We start from the raw sequence: 21,337 nt of genomic DNA on the forward strand, positions 1-21,337 counted from the left end.
TGGCAAAATAAACGAACAAATTTTAATGACATTATTCAAGTAAACAGTTCTTGCTTTAAATTATTGTTTAAAAAAATTTTACCACCATAAAAAGCAACAACAAAAACCAATTATTTACAAATTATCTATGACTAGTGGTTTAAAAAATGTATTTTATTGTTATGACTTGAAAAAAAAAACAAAAAAAAGAAAACACTAAATTAAATTTGAATAATTCTACAACTTTCGATTTTCTAGATAATTAAGTGTTGAATTTATGTTGATTCATTACAAACATTATATGTTTGCGAGTATGTGTCCGTACACATATATATATATATTAAGTCCCTGCTTGTATGTAATATTGCATTAAATTATTGTGTTTATTTATCCCGTTCTTTATTCGTTTGTGTTTATCGCAATTTGAATTTTTTCTGTGCTTTAAAAAACTGAAATTTTTTTTCTCTTTTTTGTCCTTATGAAGTCTTAAATAATTCCAATGAAATTTATAAAAAAAAATTAATTTTTATAAAATTTTGAAATTAAAGTTTTTTTTTTTGTTCTTATGGAAGAGAAAAATAAAATTGATTACAAAAAATGAAGAAAACATATATGAAATTTAAATTTACTTTAGAGCGGATCTTAAGACATCATCTATTTGTGAAAACTGGTTCGCTTTTACAATTTAAAGCAATTTTTCAACGTTCATTAGTTTTAAAAAGGCGACGCTATGAGTGAGGATGCCCAAGCAACAAGAAAAAAGACTCCAACTTTAAGATTTATCAACTTACTCAAAGCACATATTATATTAGCTGTATTTTATACATATATGTATACGGCATCGGTCCGCAGGCATATTTTCTAAAAGAAAAGTTTCTCTGTTCCTGTTAGCTGTTCTGCTTTTTTAATAAACTAAATAATTAAACACCCGTCATGCCCGGAACACGATATAGGAATTCACCATCGTAATCATAATAGCAATCCTCCAAACGATAAGTAGCGCCTTGACGCCTTAATTTCCGGGGTATATATATACGACTGTGTAAGAAAATTAAATATTTTTTTAATTTGTAGGTTACTCTATTTGCTTTCGTATGGCAACTTACTCTTTAACAGTGGACATTGCAAAACGTTTTGAATCTTCAGCACTTATAACTACTTCATTGCTGGAAAACTTATCAGTGAAATCTAAAGAAGTTTCCCGCCGAACGATACCGGTATTGGAAAGATTTGCCAAATTATCAATTGCTTTATCATTCACCTCCCCAGTCACGGTTTTTTCTTTATGTTCTAAATCATATATTTTCATCTTCTTTGCCTCTTCTAAACGCATTTTTCTTTTATCGATTGTTTTACTTAACAAATAAGTTTCTTCTTCTTCGTTATGTTTATTTAATATTGGCTGATTTAGTTGTTCATTATCACTATTAGGATACGATAGAAGAGTTTCCTTTCGCGGTTTGCGTTTTGAAATCGCCGCACTTACTACCATTTCATTATTGACATATTCTACAGTGATATCCAAAGCTTCCTGTTGAATAGCATTCCTACCAAAAGGATTTCTGAAGGTTTCACTAGCTTCCCCATTTAATGTTGCTTCAGTTTTTCCTTTATTTTCGCCACGCGGCAGTAGGGGATTGCTTGTAGGTGCGTCCGCATCTTTATATTTTGCACAACTCGTTATGATGCTTTGAAATTCTTGAATCTTTGGCTTGGGCAGTTGCATAGGAGTAAAAGTTTGGGCCAGCTCAGGTAAAGCTTTTAAGTCCTCCAAACGTCTATCGACAAATTTTTTTAAATGTTCTTTCAATTCTGGAGGTAATTGCTTTTCAAATTCGCCTTTTTTATATCGATGCCAATTTTCTAAAACCTGTAAATCATGTGAATGTACACGTTTTGCGGACAATGGATGCCAATTAGCTTTAAGAATTTTTTTTATAATTTCTGCCGTGGCCGGGAAACTTTCAGCTAAGCGTTCAACAGGCCATTCTTCCGCATCTCGACTGTGCAGTAGACGTATATGTTCTTTCTCGGCATAAGTTAAAAGATTGGGTAGAGTATCATCGCGGAAATACTTATGTTTTACCATTAAATGGCGTATTTGCTCTCTTTGTTTCTCTAAATCCAATTTATGTTGACGGTAACTTTGGCCAGCTTGCATAAAATCGGCTTCTAAGTTATCTGAAAGTGTGCAAATAGTAGTACATTTTATTTTTGTTGCATAAATTTTTTTGATTCATTTTTCTAGATTTAATTGTACTTAATATAATTTAATTGTGGCGCAGGAAAGAAAAAAATTGAAATAAAGATAAGCTCAATTTATAATATAGATCTGAATTAAAATAAGCCCTAGGATACAGGGATATATAATCATGGATGAACATGTGCTTGTTTATATTAAATTAACAAACGAGAAAAAAATCAAATACTAAGCAATATTTTGATTCAATTTACATGTATTTGTACAAAACTCGAAAATGTTTAGCAGTTAAATATGCAATATAAGGCCTTTCACCTTATTAACCTACAAAACGGACAGATCAACTTATCAACCGTTTGATAACGTACGGGCCATTGAATTCTGTAGATCATCTTTATATAAACCCTAAAAGCGATTCAGCTTTAGTAACTGAAACTGCTTTACAAGTATCAAACTTGAGTTCTGGGTCGAAAACAATTCTTAAGACTTTGTAATTACAAACGTTTTTCAGGATGTGATTGTCAGTAGGATAATGAAAAGTCAACGGATTACACCACGCTAAAAGTCATCTTCTTACATTTTTTTGAAGTCAGCATCATACCGTTGATTGTACACCCTGTATAGAGCTTTTCAAGATCAGACTGAAGAAGTCACGTTTTCACAAGATATAGTGGTTTGAACTGATCCTTACTAATCTCGGCTTAAATATAAATAAAAACTAATTATCCTGTACAGACTTCCAAACATTGCGCATATGTGAAAACACAAAAAAAAGATTCACAGAGAAGATAACAAAAACGAATATTTAAAACAAATATTAAATTGATGTCAATCTCTTTCCCTACCCAAGGCACCTAGTTTTTTTATTGAAGCGCATATGTGAACTAGCACTACGTACCGAAACCTTCCGGATCACTTTTTATAATATCAGCAGCATCTTCAATTTCAGATGCCAAATGCCCTAAGCCAGGATTCAGCTTTTTCGTCGCTCGGCGTAATAAGTTATTTAACGATGTGTGAAACTGATATTTAATAAATAAATTACTAAACATTTTTTCTGCTTTTTTTGTGATTAAAGCAAAGAAAAAAATATGTGAAACAGCTGTTTGGTTTTCGTTGAGAGAAAGATTGCCAAGTTTCTCTAGTAGTAAAGAACTTTTTAGTAGTTATTGTGAATATTGTTAAAATATTACGTACTCTTAATTTTTGTAAATAATAATTTTTGTAATAATTGAAGAATCAATATTTAAATTTTAGTCTCCATATCTCGAAATTTTCAAAATATTTTATTTTAAGTTATATTAGTTTGCTATGAGGCGTTTTTCTTCGTTTTACGATCTACGATAAAAGTCATGTTTAATTGAATTCTCAGTAATTATTTTGTTATCGTGAATAGTTTCTTTGAGATTTCTTCTTTGGCTCTGAGCGAAGATTTCTTTGAATACACCATATGCAAGTCTTGCTAGCATTGTTAGTGTCATTTTGTTTTGCGAGAGAAAGAAATAGAGAGAGAATCACCAATTTCAACTGAATATAAATCTATATATAAAATCTATCTATAATAAATTTTCGTCAGTTTGCGTTGAGATTTTGTTGAGAGAGGAGTGTTGAAAATTAAACATCGGAGGATTTATTTATTCGCGTGTTTTGTGTATTATTATCAAAAAAATCGTGATCGAGCGGGGCGATTTACGCCGCTTCGAGGAGAATAGTCAGTCGAGACAAGATTTTTTTTCGGGATATGAAAATGAAACGTTTTGGGTTGCGTGCAAGTTTTATTTGTAAAAGAAAAAAACGCGTTTTGATTGTGTATTCGGCTGCCGTGTTCTAATCTCAAGTGTTTTTTTTTTCGAGTAGCAAATATAAGAAAAAATTTTGCTTTTTCGCTTAAATCCTACTTAAAAGAAAAAAGTATTTTCCCTTTACGTCTAAAAACCAATGGAAATGTAAAAATAATTATTAATTGTAATGCGGGATAAAGATCTCTTGTAGCTTAAAGCTTAATATTAAAATAAAATTAAATGCTTTATGCAAGTGTGTAAACGGGGCGAGTGATTGTGTTTGTGTGCGTGTTAACAAGTGTTGTTTTAATAATAAGAGCTGAAAATTGCTAGTAAAAGAAAATTCGCAAAAAAAAAATAGAAAGAAGATATATCTTTAAAAATATATATATATTAAAATTAAATCTTTCACAACGACCATAAATAAAACAATAATTACAATAAAAAGAACGGCAACGACGGCGTCAATGACTATACAACATCAACAGAATTGTGTCAAACGTGTTGTTATTTAAAGTGTTTACACGAAAAGCATAAAAAAAAAAATGAAAATAAATAAATAAAAACAAAAGAAAGAGAAAAGAGAGAAAGAACAACAAAACCAAAATCAAAAATCATAAAATCTAACAACACAACAACAACTAAGGAAATCGGATGCAATTTTGAGAAGAGAAGCGGACGAACGTAAAACAAAGAAGAAAAAGGTAAATAAAATAGGAATTTTTATACAAATTTAAACAAGTTGATTACATGCCAACAACAATTACTTGCTATTAGGGCAAATGAAATCAAATGGTGGTTAAATGCAATAACCGCACAGAAAACAAATAACAAAACAGTCAAAACCCCGAACGCCGATGCAATAACTGCAGCGGCGGTTGCAGCAGCATAGAGCGTTAGCATTAACAAGAAAACACAAAGTATATTAAAAAAAAAAAAAAAAAAATGAAAGAAAGAAAGAAAAACAAAAACTTGTTCTTGTTCCAATGCTAACCGATGCCGTCATTGCCGTCAGTTAATGCAATAGACGTTCATAATTACAGTTGAGAGCAAGACAATGACAAGGTATTGCAAAATTCATCATAAAAAAGATGGTTTGATGCTGCTGCGACTGTCTGTCCTTTGGGCTTAGCAATAAAGAAATAAATTTTTAAGAAGACATAAAAAGCAAAACCTTCGCTTGCCTTGCTTTTCACTTGTTCTGCATTTTTCAATAACGACGTCGTTGTTGTTGTCGTTTTTGTTTGTTTGTGTTTTTTTTTTCTTCCGTATCTCTATGCTTCAGGCATTATGCTGCATAGTTTAAGTAACTTTAGAATTCATGTCTGTGATTACCTCCACGTAATTGTTGTTGTTGTGCTTGTTGTTGCTTAAGTTGGTAATTTGTGGGCATAAATAGGAATTTCTGATTAATCGATAATAGGAACAAAAAAATCTTATCTCTGTGCACAAATAAAGAATCATTTTTAGTTGCCCCTTAAATATCATTTTAATATATAATGAGCGTGGTTGTTAATTGGCGGTTCGGAAGAATGTTTTGAATATGAATTGTACAACAAAAAAAAAAAACCAAAGAACAATGTTCATTCTTTGGAACAAGAAATTTAGCAGAAATAATATATTAGCAGAGCGTATCGCTAAGAAAAGACTAGAAAACATTCGGAAACGATTGAAAACTCTTGATAAATCGAACATATTGCTAAGAGATTGCGTTATCACCATCAGCATCTTGTGTGGAAAAACGGGCTACCTTTTAAATGTAACTGTAGCGGGGAAAGCGTTTCATTAAAAATTTCGGAGGGTGACAAATGTTACCCATCATCCTTTAGAATACGGCATAAAAATCCTTTTATAAAACATTTTAACATTCAATTTGGTCATTCTACGAAGCCCAAATCCGGCAGCTACTCCATCCCTTTTGCGTTCCTATATCCTACGTAGCACTTTATACTGCTGTTGACAGAGTCAGCCACATATCAAATCTTAAATTCGAACAAGAGTGACTATTAAATACTCTCAACGATTTCAGCGCCATATGTTTCGAAATAAGATGCTATATAGGGAGTGATGGATCCAAACAGCATTCTTCCTGGGTTCATGATATATCATGAAAATGTCTCTAAACTTGTCAACTATAGAGCTAAACGGACTACGACATAGTATAGCAGACAAAAATCGTGACTATCAAGCCAGCGTAACCGGGCTCAATTTCCGAGGCGGTAGACTGGGGCGATTGGCGTACGGCCACAGCTGTGGTAAATGTTTATACATTTTCCATCTTCTTTTCCGTCTTCTTTCTCCCTGACTATTAACGTGTTCATAAACGTATAGCGAATATCTTCGGTGACTGGGTTAGGATGTTGTTTGCTACGTTGCTTTTCAAGATTCAAGATTTCAATTTTCAATTTACTTTATAGTCATATTACATTATTATAAACCCCCATTGGTGTACCCAATTATCATTAAAATGGGTTTAAACAATGTTTATTTTCAAAAAAGAAGATTTTACAAATTATCTGATAGTTGGCTTATGTAATAGTGCGGAAATTAGCTACAATTATTTTAATATAAGTTCGATTCGTTTATTAAATTCTCAGTTCATGTAAGCCAATCTTGATTTTTTGTTCGTTGCCTTCAGGTCATACAAAGAACATAATTGTACCGCTGTACAAACGTAAACAAATTGTGGATTTTCTGGTAGTAGTTGACGTTCTAGGCAAAAACACATCTTACGGGGTATAGTGTCGAAAAAACAAGTTAGAATGCTGTCATGGGACGCGGCGACGCATTAAATTTCCAACATCACTTCGTTTAATATAGTTATTCGTGCAACGACTTCAAAATAATGTGGAATGGAATGATCAAAAAAATGATGCGTTCCGATTCAACACATGTCGGTGTACCAAGTTTCATCAAAACGCCTCAATGAGGTTGAACGCAAGAATACAAGACAAATGGACAGACGAAGAAGTTTAGACCGATGCAAAAAGTAATTTTGAATCCATAAATATAATAAAAACTGTGTTTATATCAAGTCCTTTTGAATGTTGCACACGTCGGCAAACTCCTTATATAGCCGTGTACCTCAAATGGTGTATGACACGAAATGGGTAAATGAGTTTAACTCAATCCCGGAATAGATTTTAAATCATTTGATTTAGTAATAGATGAGTATACCTCCCATCCTTCTGGATCCAACTAGCTTTAGGACACATTCAACGCAAGCTGCTTCAAGTGTAATGTTTCTAAAAATTGACCCAATACAGAAACGTGAATCTAACCTAAGTTATTCTGGACGTTGTATAAATTGTCGCAAAACTTAGTATAGCTCGTATCGGTATGGAGCGCTGTATAGCACATAAAATCTTCAAGATACCGAAGGTGTAATTTGAAAAGTATTATCATTTCATTGCGACATAACCACATAGTCACAACTTATTTTTTTTATTGTAAGGACCTCCTATAACATACAGAATTTACAACAAAATGGCGATTACTTATTGTTTATTCTCCCTTATTGCTTCTCGCAATAATATCCATTTTAAAAAGCAAAATTAGTGGAACTAATTTCTTAAATTATAGTTAACAATGAATTTGCGGGATGAACGTGACCAAACTTATTGACATGTTTCGAACTCTTGTGGAGATTTCATTTTCATTCTTTAACAAAGTTGAATCTTAAATGTCACCCTTCGGTCTATAGTCAACATCAAAAGATGAATTCAAATAAATAGTTGTTGCAAGCGAATGAATTCGTTCACAAATGTTATTTGTTTCTGGTAACTTCTGATACATTCTTTAATGGATTATAAGAAATGCTTTTTGATTCTTATAGAGACTAATTTATAAGGGATGATAGCGAATTAATTCCGTCTATGCATTTGCATAAATGAAGTGAGTAGACCTTCCGGTTTCCTTTGCATCTATAAATAGTTGTTATAAGGACATCAATGAATTCATTCACAAAACTTCTTCTGCCACCTTCTGATGCTATTTATGATAGGTTATTTCAATTGCTTTTTGGTTCTTATAGAGCTCGCTATCATTCATTATAGGATAAACATCCAGCCCATAATCGTTAAATGAACTGAGCACACCTTCCGATTTCCTTTGCCTTTCCATATCCTTTTCGCGGCACCATCTGTTCCCATTGTCTTCAAAGTTAGGAAGCTTAGTACTTTGTTGGAATAAAGTTTGGAAATAAACATAGGCTTTCCATATAATTGCGTCTTATAACTAAAAAAAGACAAGTAGAGATACTATAGTTACCCACGCCTCACCATTGAATGCTCTATATCGGCTTACAGTTATTCGTAAAACGACTTTACAAAATAAAATGTAAAGTGTGACAGGATCCGTCCTTATGCCGAAATACCTCAGGACACTAAATTTCATTAAAATATCTCCAAAATTGCGGTCTGTAGGTTGAAGAGAAGAAAACAAAAGGGAGAGGTGAAAGGGAAAGCTGTTCAGGAAGTGATTTTAAATCGATCGGTATAATCATAGTCGAGTTTATCTCAAGTCTTCATATATGTTGTATACATCCGCACATACTTAATGTAGTCCTGTACCCAAATGGAGCAGAATATAAAAAATCGGGTAACGATACTTTTAGTAAAATATAGACATCATCTCTCCATATTTATAATAGAGTCGTATACGTTTAATGGAGTAGGATTTTTTCATAAAGTAAACAAAAGAGTTTTGGCAAATAAACGCATTCCTAATAGTAATGAAAAGCAAAAACACGTGTAAGAGGACAAAAAAATAAAAGAATTAAATGTGCATACTCCATAAAAGGGAGACGGTGCGCTTATTTTTGCTATTTCCAAAATAAAATTTTTTGCGATATAGACGTGTGGGCGTTGCAGGCGTGTGCTTGGAAAAACTTAAGTCACTTTCAAATTCTTTTGCAAATCTGTACAAGATATCTTCATTCTGGGGAGACATCACAGTTACTACACAGCCGGGCAGGCGGACAGATGGACAGATGAACAAACAGGCGTATTTGGGCGTGTATTCCCAATTTAAACTTGGCTGAGAATTTATGGGGTTTTTGAAGGTTGCCACTGCGCGTTTTAAAGTTAAATTTTGATACACTATAATATTGAGTAGGCGTGGTCAATATTGCCATTTTTATGTAGCTGCAATGCTAATATTCAAATTGAAATTTTTGTACGTTTACCTGCTATAGTTTATGTGTAATGAGTAATAGATCAATTTTTGATTCCTTTTAAAAAGCAAAGGTATTTTCAGTTTGCGTGGCCTATTTTCAATACCAAAGTGCTTGCAAGAATTTCCAATGTTTCTGCCAAATTTGAAGACGATAGCTTAATTTTTGCGGCTAGGAATATGCTTACAACAGAGATAGATGGACAGACACACAGACGGACATGCTTAAATCGATTTAGAACTAAATCGATTGAGAATACATCGATTAAGAATACATTTAGTTTGTTGGGTTTCTAAAGTTTCCTGCTGGGCGTTGCAAACGTTTTGATAAAATAAATAAATATACCCCTCATCCTTCGCTGACGGCTACGATATTAAAAAAAAAACTCTCTTATTGCAATTATTATTGGTTATTATTGTTGATATAAGATTATAATGAGTGATAAATAGCGTCACTAACAAGATGACGGCATTATTGTTCTGATGAAATAATAAGTAATTTTTATCGAAATTGGGGGAAGAAGGTGCTATGCAAATACTCAGCGTACTCCAGTGGAAAGAAAAGAAGATTGAAAGCTGGCACCAATGTGGTTACATTCTGTTCAATTATAAATGTTATCCACCACAAATTTTCATTGTAAAGCTATTCATTTCTTTTAAAGGAGAGAGGTTTTGAAATTGCGGAAGCAGTGGTAAAGAACAAGGAGAAGTTATGCATTGCTTAGGACTATTATAATGCAATAAAGAAGAAGAATACCAAAGAAGGCAAACAAAAATGGCTTCATTTTGTAAGAAATGAAAAGAAAAGATTAGTTCTAGCCTCAACATGAATTAAGGTGTGCTCTTGTACTGAACGTGGATGTTTGAATCGAAAGAATATTGCAGCAAATTGATTCTTTTAATCACAATTTTAATCAAGCATCGCGTAAGAAAAATTCAAAAGCTCTTTTCTCACAACCCAAGTCCCATATGGGTTATTAATGATACAAGGAATTAATAATAACATCATGTGCCTAAAATTATCCTCTTTAAAGTGAGTGAAATCGTTTCTCTTCAGTGTAGCCAAAAGTATTGTCATACCATTCATGCAAGATACTTTTTATCAATTTGATTTCGTTCAAAGATTTCTAAGTTAGTTGATAACGGGGCATTGTTCATAAGAGAGAGATTTTCCTCTCATAACGACCGCTATAAGTTGGCTCTGATATGCTTGACTGAAACTTGTATTAAGCGGTTGCATGCATTTTGATCATTTTTTCACTTTATTGGGAAAAATTGGTACAATATGTATTAGTCAAATGATTTGCCACCATTTTCTACAACCCAACGCAACCCAAGCCAAGCGAGCCAAGCCATGCTGCATCGATCTGAACAAGTGGTAATCAGAAGGCATGTTGTTGCGGTGAATATGCTGGCTGTCAAAGAATTTCCGATTCGAGCTGCATAAGTGTATGCTATTGACAACTCTTGGAAAGTGTGGCCGAGCGTTATCATGCAACACTCTGCACTTTTCTTCTGGTCAACGCCATTGTTAGCCTTTTCTGCAACAATACATCGTTCAGTTTGCTCTATTGCTCTTAATACACTACTTGCTGACTCCACCATATGCCCAGCGAAACTTTACGGCCATGGATATTCCGCTTCGGTGCCGATGTGTATGGCTCCCCTAGCTCTGGCTATAACCTATAACTTTTTGAGCTTGGCATTATCGTTAAGGATCCGCTTTTGATCGCCAGGCACACTACGGCACAGTAAACCGCAATGAAACTGCGATGATGAGACAATTCGAAATGGCGTTTTCAGTCAATTCGTGTTATATCTATTTTCTCTATTTTTCGATATTTCCCATTGCAAGTAAAAGTGCAAGAAACAGTTGATTCATCAACTACCAAGCTGTTGAAAAGTTCTTTGGGTTTTCGTCTAATAAGTCTTGCAATCCATTGCCTGCTTTGGTTCTACAGGCCGTTCAAAATCACTGCTTTTAAACCATCGAGACAAACACCGACAATTGCGATATGATGGGGCAGTGCTTGATGAGCTGAGGGAATAGATTTATTCAATCAATCAAACAAACACAGCAGTAAATATAATTTTGAGCGTTCTATGATTAGCACCTGTATACACTGAATAGGTAATAATAATAAAATTGTTATTTTATATAGAGAAAGGTCAAAATAATCGAATTTAAATGTTGTTTACGTTAATATTTCGCATTACTGCATGATTTTCACTAATAATTGTCGCAACCAGCTATTATTTCAGTATAAATCGAGCAATTATTGTTGTAAATGCAAAAATATTGATTAAGGAGAATTTTTGCGATGCCAAAAAGGTCTCTAATCATACTTTTAATGAAGTTGCTATTTGCTGATGAAATATTTCTTTGCACTTAGTTATTTCGACATCTGTAAGTCTTCTAAAAATCATTAAAAACCTTTTATCGAGAGTCTCATATAAAGCGAATATATTGGCAATAAACATATTTTCTAACTCTTAATAGTAACTACATCAATGGGAATACAATACCCCATCACTTGAACAACATTTTTGTTCACCCCATATGCATCCATACGCAGGTACATGCCTGTCTACATATTTCGTATTGCTTGCACACATATATTTTGTAAATGCTTTTTTTTTTTTACAAACTCTATAAATTTCAGTTATGAATTTTTGCTTATGACAGAGGGCTGCCAAAAATTTAGAACGAAAAAAAAACTTGAAAGATTTATGTTATAAATGAAGGAAGGGTACTCGTTCCTTACGTAATCGGAGAGTGTGTGCGTATGTGTATGTGTATGTGTGTGTGCTTATGTTTGCGTTTGTGAGCACACAGACCTGCAAATAATGGTTCCAACATAGCGGTTAATTTCAAAGAGTTGATATGGCACAGAGGCAAGAGCCCATACGATAGCAATAAAAAAAATACAAAACAAAAAGCAAGAAAAAAAAAAAAACTGAAAAATATGATTTTTGTTAAAAAAAAAAAAGAATTTTACAAAAATTCTTTTTTACAAAAATTATTTTTTACAATAATCCCTTTCCTTGCAATGAATTGTTTTGGAAACACGCTTAATTGAATCAGCGATTCTTTTTACAGCAGCTGTGAAAAATATTTGAGGAAACGACGACACATTTTTCTATTCTAGAAATCTAGAAATCATCATAAACCATATTTAATCAAATTAAAATATAGGTGTAAAATAAAAAAGCGTAACTTTTCTGCTTTATTTTCGAAGTGAAAGTTTTATCGTTCTCCAATTATTAGCTAAGCAACAACTATTTTGTCGTTTTTTCATTAAAATTCGAATGTAATTTTCTCATAGTTTAAATAAAATTTAATAAGGCCAAAAAGGAAGGCCTGTTTACGATTTTTGTGGGCAAAAAAGTGGGCTCATTGGTTTTCACGCGTTTCTTTTGCTAGCGTATTCCGTTGAGGGTATTTTGCATTTAATTTCTATTCAATTGTGCGCTTGATTCACATTGGCTGCTGCCCGTAGCGCATGCAATTAATCGTCTGTTGCGATCCCATTAGTGTTATGTCACATAAAATCAATTTGGACTTTGCCACCGTTTGCATAGCCTCATCCACGATTTTTTTCGCACTAACGTCGTATATTGCCTGCTTTTCATCGGCAAATTTCAATGTCTTCAAAGATGGTTTGAGTCCGTTTCGCTCGGTAAATCAGTTATTCTGCGCATGAGTAGCCGATTATATAACGAGTCTATATAGCGACTGCCAAGTTAGGTTTTACCTTTGTTCGTAGCTTTAGTGAGTATTCAGTCAGTAAAAGTATAACACTGAGCTGATTAGACGCACACCTATTAGTCTGCGTCCATTTTCCTATCTCTTTCTCTTTCCTCACTCATCTTCGATTTTCACCGTTTTGCACGAATAGGGCATATCTTCTGAGTGATTGGTGAATTGGTCATGCGTTATGTCAATCAATAGTCTTATGCACATAGTTCCAGTTTAAGCTTAATTTCGCATTTTTTTTTTTTATAGAGCTAATCCCTCAGTGTAACAAGGTCTCGCTCAAAAGGAAATTGGGGAAAGAGAAATAGAGTGTGTTTGCAATCTGGAAGTCCGACCGGCAAGCATTGTGCCTTTATCAACCCAACACTTACTATAATTACTACAACGCGCCAGTCCTAAATATAGTATTATCTACCGGGCGATTTGGTCGTCGCGCTTCTTAAATACTCGATCCTGTGCGGTAGCCCAATTATGGCATAACACAAAATGCGCCAGTCTTTCTTACTGTTTCGAAGAATTCTAATGATTTGTCGATCAATAGCGGTGTGTTCTTAATATTGAAACAAGCCAGTCATTTGCTTATTTTGGTCAAACTTCATCACTATAAGCGCACGAATTTTTGTGACAAACTTTTAAAGCGGTGTCGCGTTAGTCGATGAGATATTGTTAATTATTGCGTATTGTTTTTCATGTCTTGCATTATTTTCATAAAGCAATTCTACATTCGATGGAATTAGCAAATGTCAAAGTAATAATATTCCGCGTTTATTAAATTTGTGCGGATGTATGTAAGTGCGTACGTTTGTGCGTTGGTAAGTGGTTCGCAAACTTTGAAACAGTTTGGGGGCGCAGTTGTTTAACAGTTGTATGAATTAGTCGATGTGAGTTTTTTTTTTTGCGAAAATTAAAGAAATTGGATATTGAAATGTCATTAAATGTTTGCTTTTGAAAGGCAAGGTAGTTACACAAATTCAAGATGATTTGGATCCTGGAATCTGCGTCGCATCGTTTTCCACGATCAAGGTGGAACGCGGCTTTACAAACCTGGTTGAAGATAGACGCATGGGACGCCTAAAAACTGTGAACATCGACAAAAACATTGTCTTAGTTCACTCAATCATACTGATCTGCTAAATTTGAAGAGATAGCAGAGGTGACGGAACATGGCCAAGGAACATGTTTGTCGCATATTGAAACAGGAGTTTGCATCGAAGCAATAAATGGATGAGTGGAAGTTCGAACTGCTGCTCCACTCCCCGTATTGTTTAGATATGGTCGGCTAGACGACTATTATCTACAAAAAAATCTTAAATGAATCTTCCATAAAAAAGAAGGGTTTGGTCTGACAAATCGTTTTATAAAAAAACGTTGAGCTGATTGTATAACTAAATTTTGAAAGAGATTAGTAGTAAATGCTTATTGTTAGATAAGAATATTTTTCGATTACCCTCTTAGGGAACACTAGGGAGAGCTTAAATGTGAGCCGTTTCATTCCAAATGCCAAAAGGGAAATATTTCATTACAAAAATTTCGTCATTATAGTAATTTAATATAAAAACATTATAGTCGGCATAGGCCACCTACTAAATACCGTATACCACATTGTCTAACACAATTCTTCTTTTTGCCACGGAACACAAGCTGCTTTTATACTAAGTTTTTATAGGAACTTACTATTATTCGACCGTGTATTAAAATTTAGACCTTTCGTCAAATACAGGCTTACTTTGCTTAAGAATAGTTGTGTCCAAGAGGTTCAAAAATTGTGGTACGTAAGCAAAATTCAGCATAGTTAATTTTTATATCACGCTACTATTATGGATCAATATTTACCATAAAATATTATAACTTAGACTTTTCTGTTTTAAAAAAAGAAAAATTTTCGTAAAATTCTCATATAGACTGGAATCCAAAAATAGGCGTGGGTGATCTAACTTTGGTAGTGGGAATTTTTTTTATTATAAATTAGGCTTCTGCTTTACAAAGGATCAATATTCGTGAAAATCTATATACAGAGTAGGATTCCAAAAGTAGGCTGAGGTAGTCCAAATTTGATACAATGAATTTTTTTACCTTAAGTTACTGTTATGATCTGATTTTCATCATGAAGCACTGAAAATTTGACCTTTTGGTCATATGAACTTCAATTTTCGTAAAATGGGAGGGAATTCAAAAAATTGTCTCAGCAGATCGAAAGCTTTCATACCAATTTAGAATACCGAAATAATGTTACTTGGCCACTTTTGTGAAGAAATTTTAAAAATTGACATTGTTCCACATAACGACTTCTCACAGCGGGGTGTTACATGAGGATTAGTGGAGAAAGTGGGCCAATTCAAATAATATTAACAACGTTCGTCCTTGCGTCAAAACACGTCAGTACACCAAATTTTGTCAAAATATATAGAAAATGATTCTGAATCGATCCGTATAATAAAAGGTGAGCGCACCTGAGTGTTACATACGTCCGCACAAATATATATAAATTTTCGGGAAATGTTTAGTTCTTGATATTTTATGATGAAGACTGGTTAGCAAAATAACAAAAAAATTTACCTGTAGGGAGGTCGGATTTACTTTTCAGATCCCAAAATATATACAAGTTATTATGATAAACGGGCCCTTATAAGCAGAAAAAGTCTAACTTGTAGTTCTTTATGAAGCAGGCAAAAAAATAATAAAATTTTTATTTTTAGGGGTAATTATGCAGTCTGCTAAACTTGGTCGAGTGATGTTATGGGCATTCTGCAATATGCAGGCTTGCATAAAACAAACAAACAAACAATTGTTGGTGTATTATTAATGAAACAAGTAAATAATTATAGTATGCGAAGTGAAGTGGAGGGTATTTCATGGTCAGCCTTGCCCGACTGTAACGTTCTGGCCTGTTTATTATTATTATTATTATTACATATTTAGCCACAGAATAAATTCTAAGACTAAAGTCTTAAAGCACTAGCATATAAGGCTTTCCGACTTTATTGAAAACTCTAACGCACAACTCACGATCATTGAGTTGCTAGTCGAGACTCTTGGCTACTCGTCCACTCAGACGGATTGGCCTGTTTAAATATAGATATTCTATTAAGATGTGGAATACATTATTTTTTGTTTTTCATAAGTGGGTGAATAAAGATTTAGTGTTGAATAAACGGCCGAGTGAAACTACAAATAAATCGCTTTTTCTAATATGCATTCTCTTAATGAATGATACAGCATTCATGTCATTTCAGTTGAAAAAGTTGATCTGAATTGTCATGAATGCTGTAGTATACGTTGTGTATAGCTAATAAAATATGTTTGTCTAACTACTCTCAGAAAATGTAATCAATCAGATTTCAAATATCATAACTAATTTTAAAATAAATTAATCGTTAACTATCGCGAACTATTAAAAAAACGTGTTTTTTGTTTATATATTAAAAGTTATGATGAAAAGAGGGGATAAAAGATTTTTGACAAGAGAATTAATTTTGCGAAATTTTTGGACACCTGCCATACAAGGATTTTCATGAGAAGTACGTCTCTGTATGGCAACAAGCTATAATCTTCTGTGCTTCAGCTGAAAAATAAGAGTTTTGCCAATTTAAGTTGGGCTCTTGGCTTTGACTTTAACATTTGTGATTGCTGTTCATTATTTTCGAAACCAGCTGTACTACGGTTTAGTAGGATTGGTGTTATCAAGGTTATGTCACTCTAAAACCATCTACTTACTATGAAGTTCTTTCTCGCCTATCATTTACAGACTAAAGAGCTTTCAAATTTCTATTTATATAATTAGACATAACACAACAGTTAGACGTCATGACCTCGTAGGGATTAGCAGCTTATTGAAAGCTACGCAAAGTATCGACGAATTATTCCATGTAAGCATCAATTCGATTGAAGAATGAAATAGTTACGTATTAAGTAAGTTAAGTAGAAGAAGCGCATCATTGAAGAATCAAATAGTTATGTATTAAGTATGTTAAGTAGAAGAAGTGCATCATTGTTACTACATTTACGACATATTTCGATTGTTCAATTGAAGGCCTCTTATGTTGCATTCGTACGTCATTTATAAAGCAACCTTTTACGTATCCTTCTTGCAATTTGTTGAAACAATAACTTCGGATATAACATGCCGGGTAGCTTTCAATTGAGGTGAAAGAGTAAAAAGAGAAAAGTGAATAAAAGAAACTTCAAAGCCCACATCGAGAAATATGAAGCGCTATTCAGTGATTAGGTGAAATTAATCAAGGGTTGATCAATCTTTTACAAAGCAAGTAATTACATAGCATTTTGGCAATGAAGCGAAGTGCATCCTGCTTCTCATTTTCATAAAATAGGTCAACAAAGAACCAAGGGCCAATCAAGAGTGTGTTAAACCAGCCAGCATGCTTAATTCACGCAAGAATTTAATGTTGCTTTTAACACTTTGACGCCATTCAGAAAACACAAGCTAACGACCGTTAATTTTGCAATTAAAAAGAGCGGTAATTGAATACTTACGTTGGATTGGTAAAAGAATTTATTATCAAAAAGCAGAAAATTTTCGTATAGGTGCGGGAAGGACGTAAGCAACTCATAAGCCTGCTATTTTATTTTTTACTTTAAAGGCTTTTCAAAAGTCATATCCTGCAAATATAAACGAAATAGTGATTCTAACTGCAAAAGTTTTGATCAATGACTTCTACATTTATTATTATTATTATTAATTTCGCCAGAGAAATAAATTCTAAGACTTAACTCTTAAAAGCACTTGCATCTAAGGCTATCGGCTTTTTCTATTAAAAACTCTACCGCACTTGAGATTCGAACCCACGACCATTGACTTGCTAGTCGAGATTACCCGCCGTCGGATATTTCTACATTTAAAATGATAAAGAAATGAGAGAAATCCCAGTGTACATAACAGTTGAATTTGAGAATTTTGACCTTCCATTACGTCACGTAGCAGTTTTCCTTTATTTCTTTCGTCTAACTTATCTAACTGACTCCAAATGCTCGTATATATTGATAGGAGTCAGCAGCTCAAACCTGATAATGCCATCTGATTCGTCAAAGTTAAACGTGTTTTAAGAGTTACCCTGGATTGCTTCTCGATTCTTTCAGTTTGGCGTAATGTTAAAATAGCTTTCTCATAGCGTACATATATATATATGTGTATATGTATATATATATATATGTATATGTATATAAATATAATAATTATTGCACTTACATTTTTACACCTAAATTATTACACCTAATTATTACATCTAATTCTGTGTCACGAAATTTTTTTTTAACGAAATTTGCCTTAACATGACTTGAAAAGACAAAATTCCCTTTTTACACGAATGGTTTTTAATGAATCTTTCTGATGGATTTTTTTCTTTCTTTTTTTCGATTTTCTATGAACTTTTTCATTGTCTTTCCTCACACATATGCATTGTCACTTCGCGTTATATTCTTTTCATTTCAGTTAAGATTATATGTATATATGACGGGGATTTCCCGAATTATGCAAAGAGTAAAGAGGTAATATGTTTTTTACCCATTTCCGTTCGGTTTTTCAAAGTATATTTCATGTGTAAAGATGAAACGAACTCTTAAGTGAACTCTAACAAGAATTTTTTAATATTGATTATTGTACTTTTCAGTTGCTTTTTTAAGTCTGGAGCCAATCTACTATTTTTCCATTTAGTTAATATCTTTTTTGACACGAATTTTTTGCGAACGTATCTATCACATAAAAAGAGAGTTAGGTGTATTTATATATTATAACTTATCTATATATTTTGATTTACATGTATTGTCATAATATATATTATAATTTATTTACAATTATATATTTTAAAGTTATTAAGAGTCAAGTTAATATGATTGAAAAATAAATAATTTATTAGAATTAATTTAAAATTCATACTAATTTGTATTTTTTTTTTTTTTTTTTTTTTTTTTTTTTTTTAACATAATACATTAGTGGAAATCTGAAGGGCATTTAATCAATAAAGTTTTTATGACTTTTAACGTAAGTGACGAATATCGCATAACCCTGTATAAGCGTCATTTGGTTCCACTAAAAATTCACCCAGCGATCATAGGCTGCCCGATGAGCTGCATTATAATTTTGATTAGAGTTCTATCCATCTGCAAATGTGTTGGCATTAGCGAAAGGTGTGCCGTTCTAAATAGCACAGCGGTTTTGATTGATTTCTGGCTCCACTTCTATCTCTGCCTGTAACTATTTTCCAATATCGTCTTTATCTTCTTTTTCCGCTTCATTATCGGCGTTACAATAATGTTCAGTACAGTTCTCGCTAATATCATCCTCTTCGAGAGTATGTTTGCGATCGGGCGCATAAACTTCCGTTTCACGAGAATCAATTTTTTAACTGCTAGCATATTCGAATTCGAATTGTTCCCTTTGCTGTAGCCCCGGCTGCTGCACAATAGCCCACTGCGCATTTTTGGATTCTGAAGCTCCTATATCGGAGGAATCGGAAGTAATAGCTTTTTGTTCGAACCCAGTACTATTACCATTGTGTTTGCTATTTTCAGACTCATTGAAGAGCTGCTTGTACTACACCATTTTCGGTTCCTAAATAAGGATCTTTACATTGTCTTGCATAAATCTTTAATGCGACAGCGACAGGAAGTGTAAAGAAAGAGAAATAAATTTGCGAATATATAATTTTTTCCATTTGGCAATTTTATTATTTTCCACTACTGTCTACCCTTTGCTCTCATCTATCAAGAAACATGGCAATACCGTATCGAAAAAAAAAATTTTTGGTTTGCCAGCGAGTTAATCATCAGCCCATTTTCACTCTCCTTCAGCAGTGCATGCATCAGAATTCTTGCAACGTTGTCATACATGTCCAAAATGTCGTTCATTTTGTTGCATTGAAATTGGTAGACGTCTGCAGTAAGAGTTCGTTCGGTTTTCGCAGCTGGCAATACATTACTTGCTGATCCAACCATATGCACAGCAAAACTTTACGGCCATGAATATTTCGCTTCGGTATCGATGTGGCCGAATCTGCTGGACTAACCCATGACTTTTTGCGCTTGGGACTATTCCATTTCATCGCCAGTTAGAATGCGCCACAGAAAAGTCTTCTTTTTTTGCCTGGCAAACAACGAAAGCAAATGAGGTGATACAGTGAAGGTGATGAATGTCGAAAATCTAATTATGAGCTTTCCACGATTAGCGTTCGTATTAACGCCCCAATTTACTCAATAATACTAAGTAGACCATTTCATTCACCATCTAGTCAATGGATCGCTGGTGAAAATAGATGCAAGCACCTATGAGTTTGCAATTTTTCAAAACTTTCGTAGTACTTTTTTCGCAAATTAGACTTTTTATTTTATTTCATTAAGTGAAGACTTTAAAACTTTTCCGCCTTATTCTGGGTTATTTATTCTGGTCGAAAAATCAGCCTTGGCCATTTTTCGCTGTCACAACCCTAAATAAGTATAAACAAAAATATGCTTCGTTGTCATTTTTCATTCAATATAAAAGCAACGAAAGCGATGACAAAAGTCATATGTGAATCAAATAACGTCAATTATCAACTGTCGTATTCGTCGCGAAAACTAGATTTCAAATACGTGCTTATTCCCAGATGATTCGCAGCGTCGTAATCGAAAGACTTAGTGCGGGCAGGAAGTGCTTTGCCTTAATAACGTCAGCGATTAGTTTACATTATTTGTTGATATATTTGGTTCTTTTCCTAATTATTTTGCTTTTAACCTGCAATTACGTTCGCCACATCCCTTCTTTTTTTAATGATTTTTAAATAGTAATTAGTAATTTTTTTTAATAGGCGACGTACACGCGGTTTAAAGTAGATGTTTGTGATATAGTGAGTAGTAAGTGACATTAGCGTTACATTGTCGGCAGGGATAAAACAAATTGCTAATCGTATGCAGTGTGATGTTTGTGCGCAATATATTTATGTAACAAATTTATTGTCGTGGTTCATCTTAACTCAACATTCCAAAGAAAAAAAAAAAGAAAAGCCAATGGTTATGTAACTTTAGAGCTATGTAGTTTGAACTTGATTGTTTATAAAATCTTATATGCATGACATTTGGACTGGATGTTTCAAAAAAGGATAAGATCGCTGTATAAGCTGCCAAAAATGAAAAAATTGTTTATCCATTTTGAAATTTACTTTACGAAAATGTAGGAAAATCAGGAGTTGACGAGACTTGGTGTTCATGGCTTTACAAATTCCAGATGCAGGCAGATCAAGTTGTGCAGGTAGAAGATTTCAGATAAATTGTATATTAAAATTCGATGTTGCTACGGTAATCGAATATTCTGCTCTCTAAGGTGAATGTAAAGAATTTCCAATTTTTTTTATTGTGTTAACGATTATTTAGATTCCATTTCAAAGGGAAATAACATAATTTATATGAATAGCTTGAACAAATTTTTGGTCTTTGTATAATTTTCTAATTAGTAAAGAGCTC

The 21,337-nt window shown here is 33.3% G+C and overlaps 2 protein-coding genes across 3 annotated transcripts in view; one reads left to right on the top strand and one right to left on the bottom strand.

Moving 5' to 3' along the window:
• Positions 1–445: 445 nt before the first annotated feature.
• LOC119642768 lies at positions 446–3,299 on the bottom strand. The gene is made up of 3 exons (XM_038042037.1): positions 3,078–3,299; positions 1,086–2,160; positions 446–1,017 (listed from the first exon to the last, which is right to left on the bottom strand). Exons 1-3 carry the CDS (start codon positions 3,229–3,231, stop codon positions 900–902), a joined length of 1,347 nt encoding a protein of 448 aa, XP_037897965.1. The 5' UTR covers positions 3,232–3,299; the 3' UTR covers positions 446–899.
• A 1,033-nt stretch (positions 3,300–4,332) lies between these two features.
• The window catches only part of LOC119642809 (furin-like protease 1), a 483,953-nt gene continuing 466,948 nt past the window's right edge, over positions 4,333–21,337 (top strand). For both annotated transcript variants that reach the window (XM_038042089.1, XM_038042088.1), the window contains exon 1: positions 4,333–4,664. The gene's annotated coding sequence lies outside the window, so the exon portion shown is untranslated. The remainder of the gene's footprint in view (positions 4,665–21,337) is intronic.

Source organism: Glossina fuscipes, unplaced genomic scaffold, assembly GCF_014805625.2.
Source record: "Glossina fuscipes isolate IAEA_lab_2018 unplaced genomic scaffold, Yale_Gfus_2 257, whole genome shotgun sequence".
Classification (NCBI taxonomy): domain Eukaryota; kingdom Metazoa; phylum Arthropoda; class Insecta; order Diptera; family Glossinidae; genus Glossina; species Glossina fuscipes.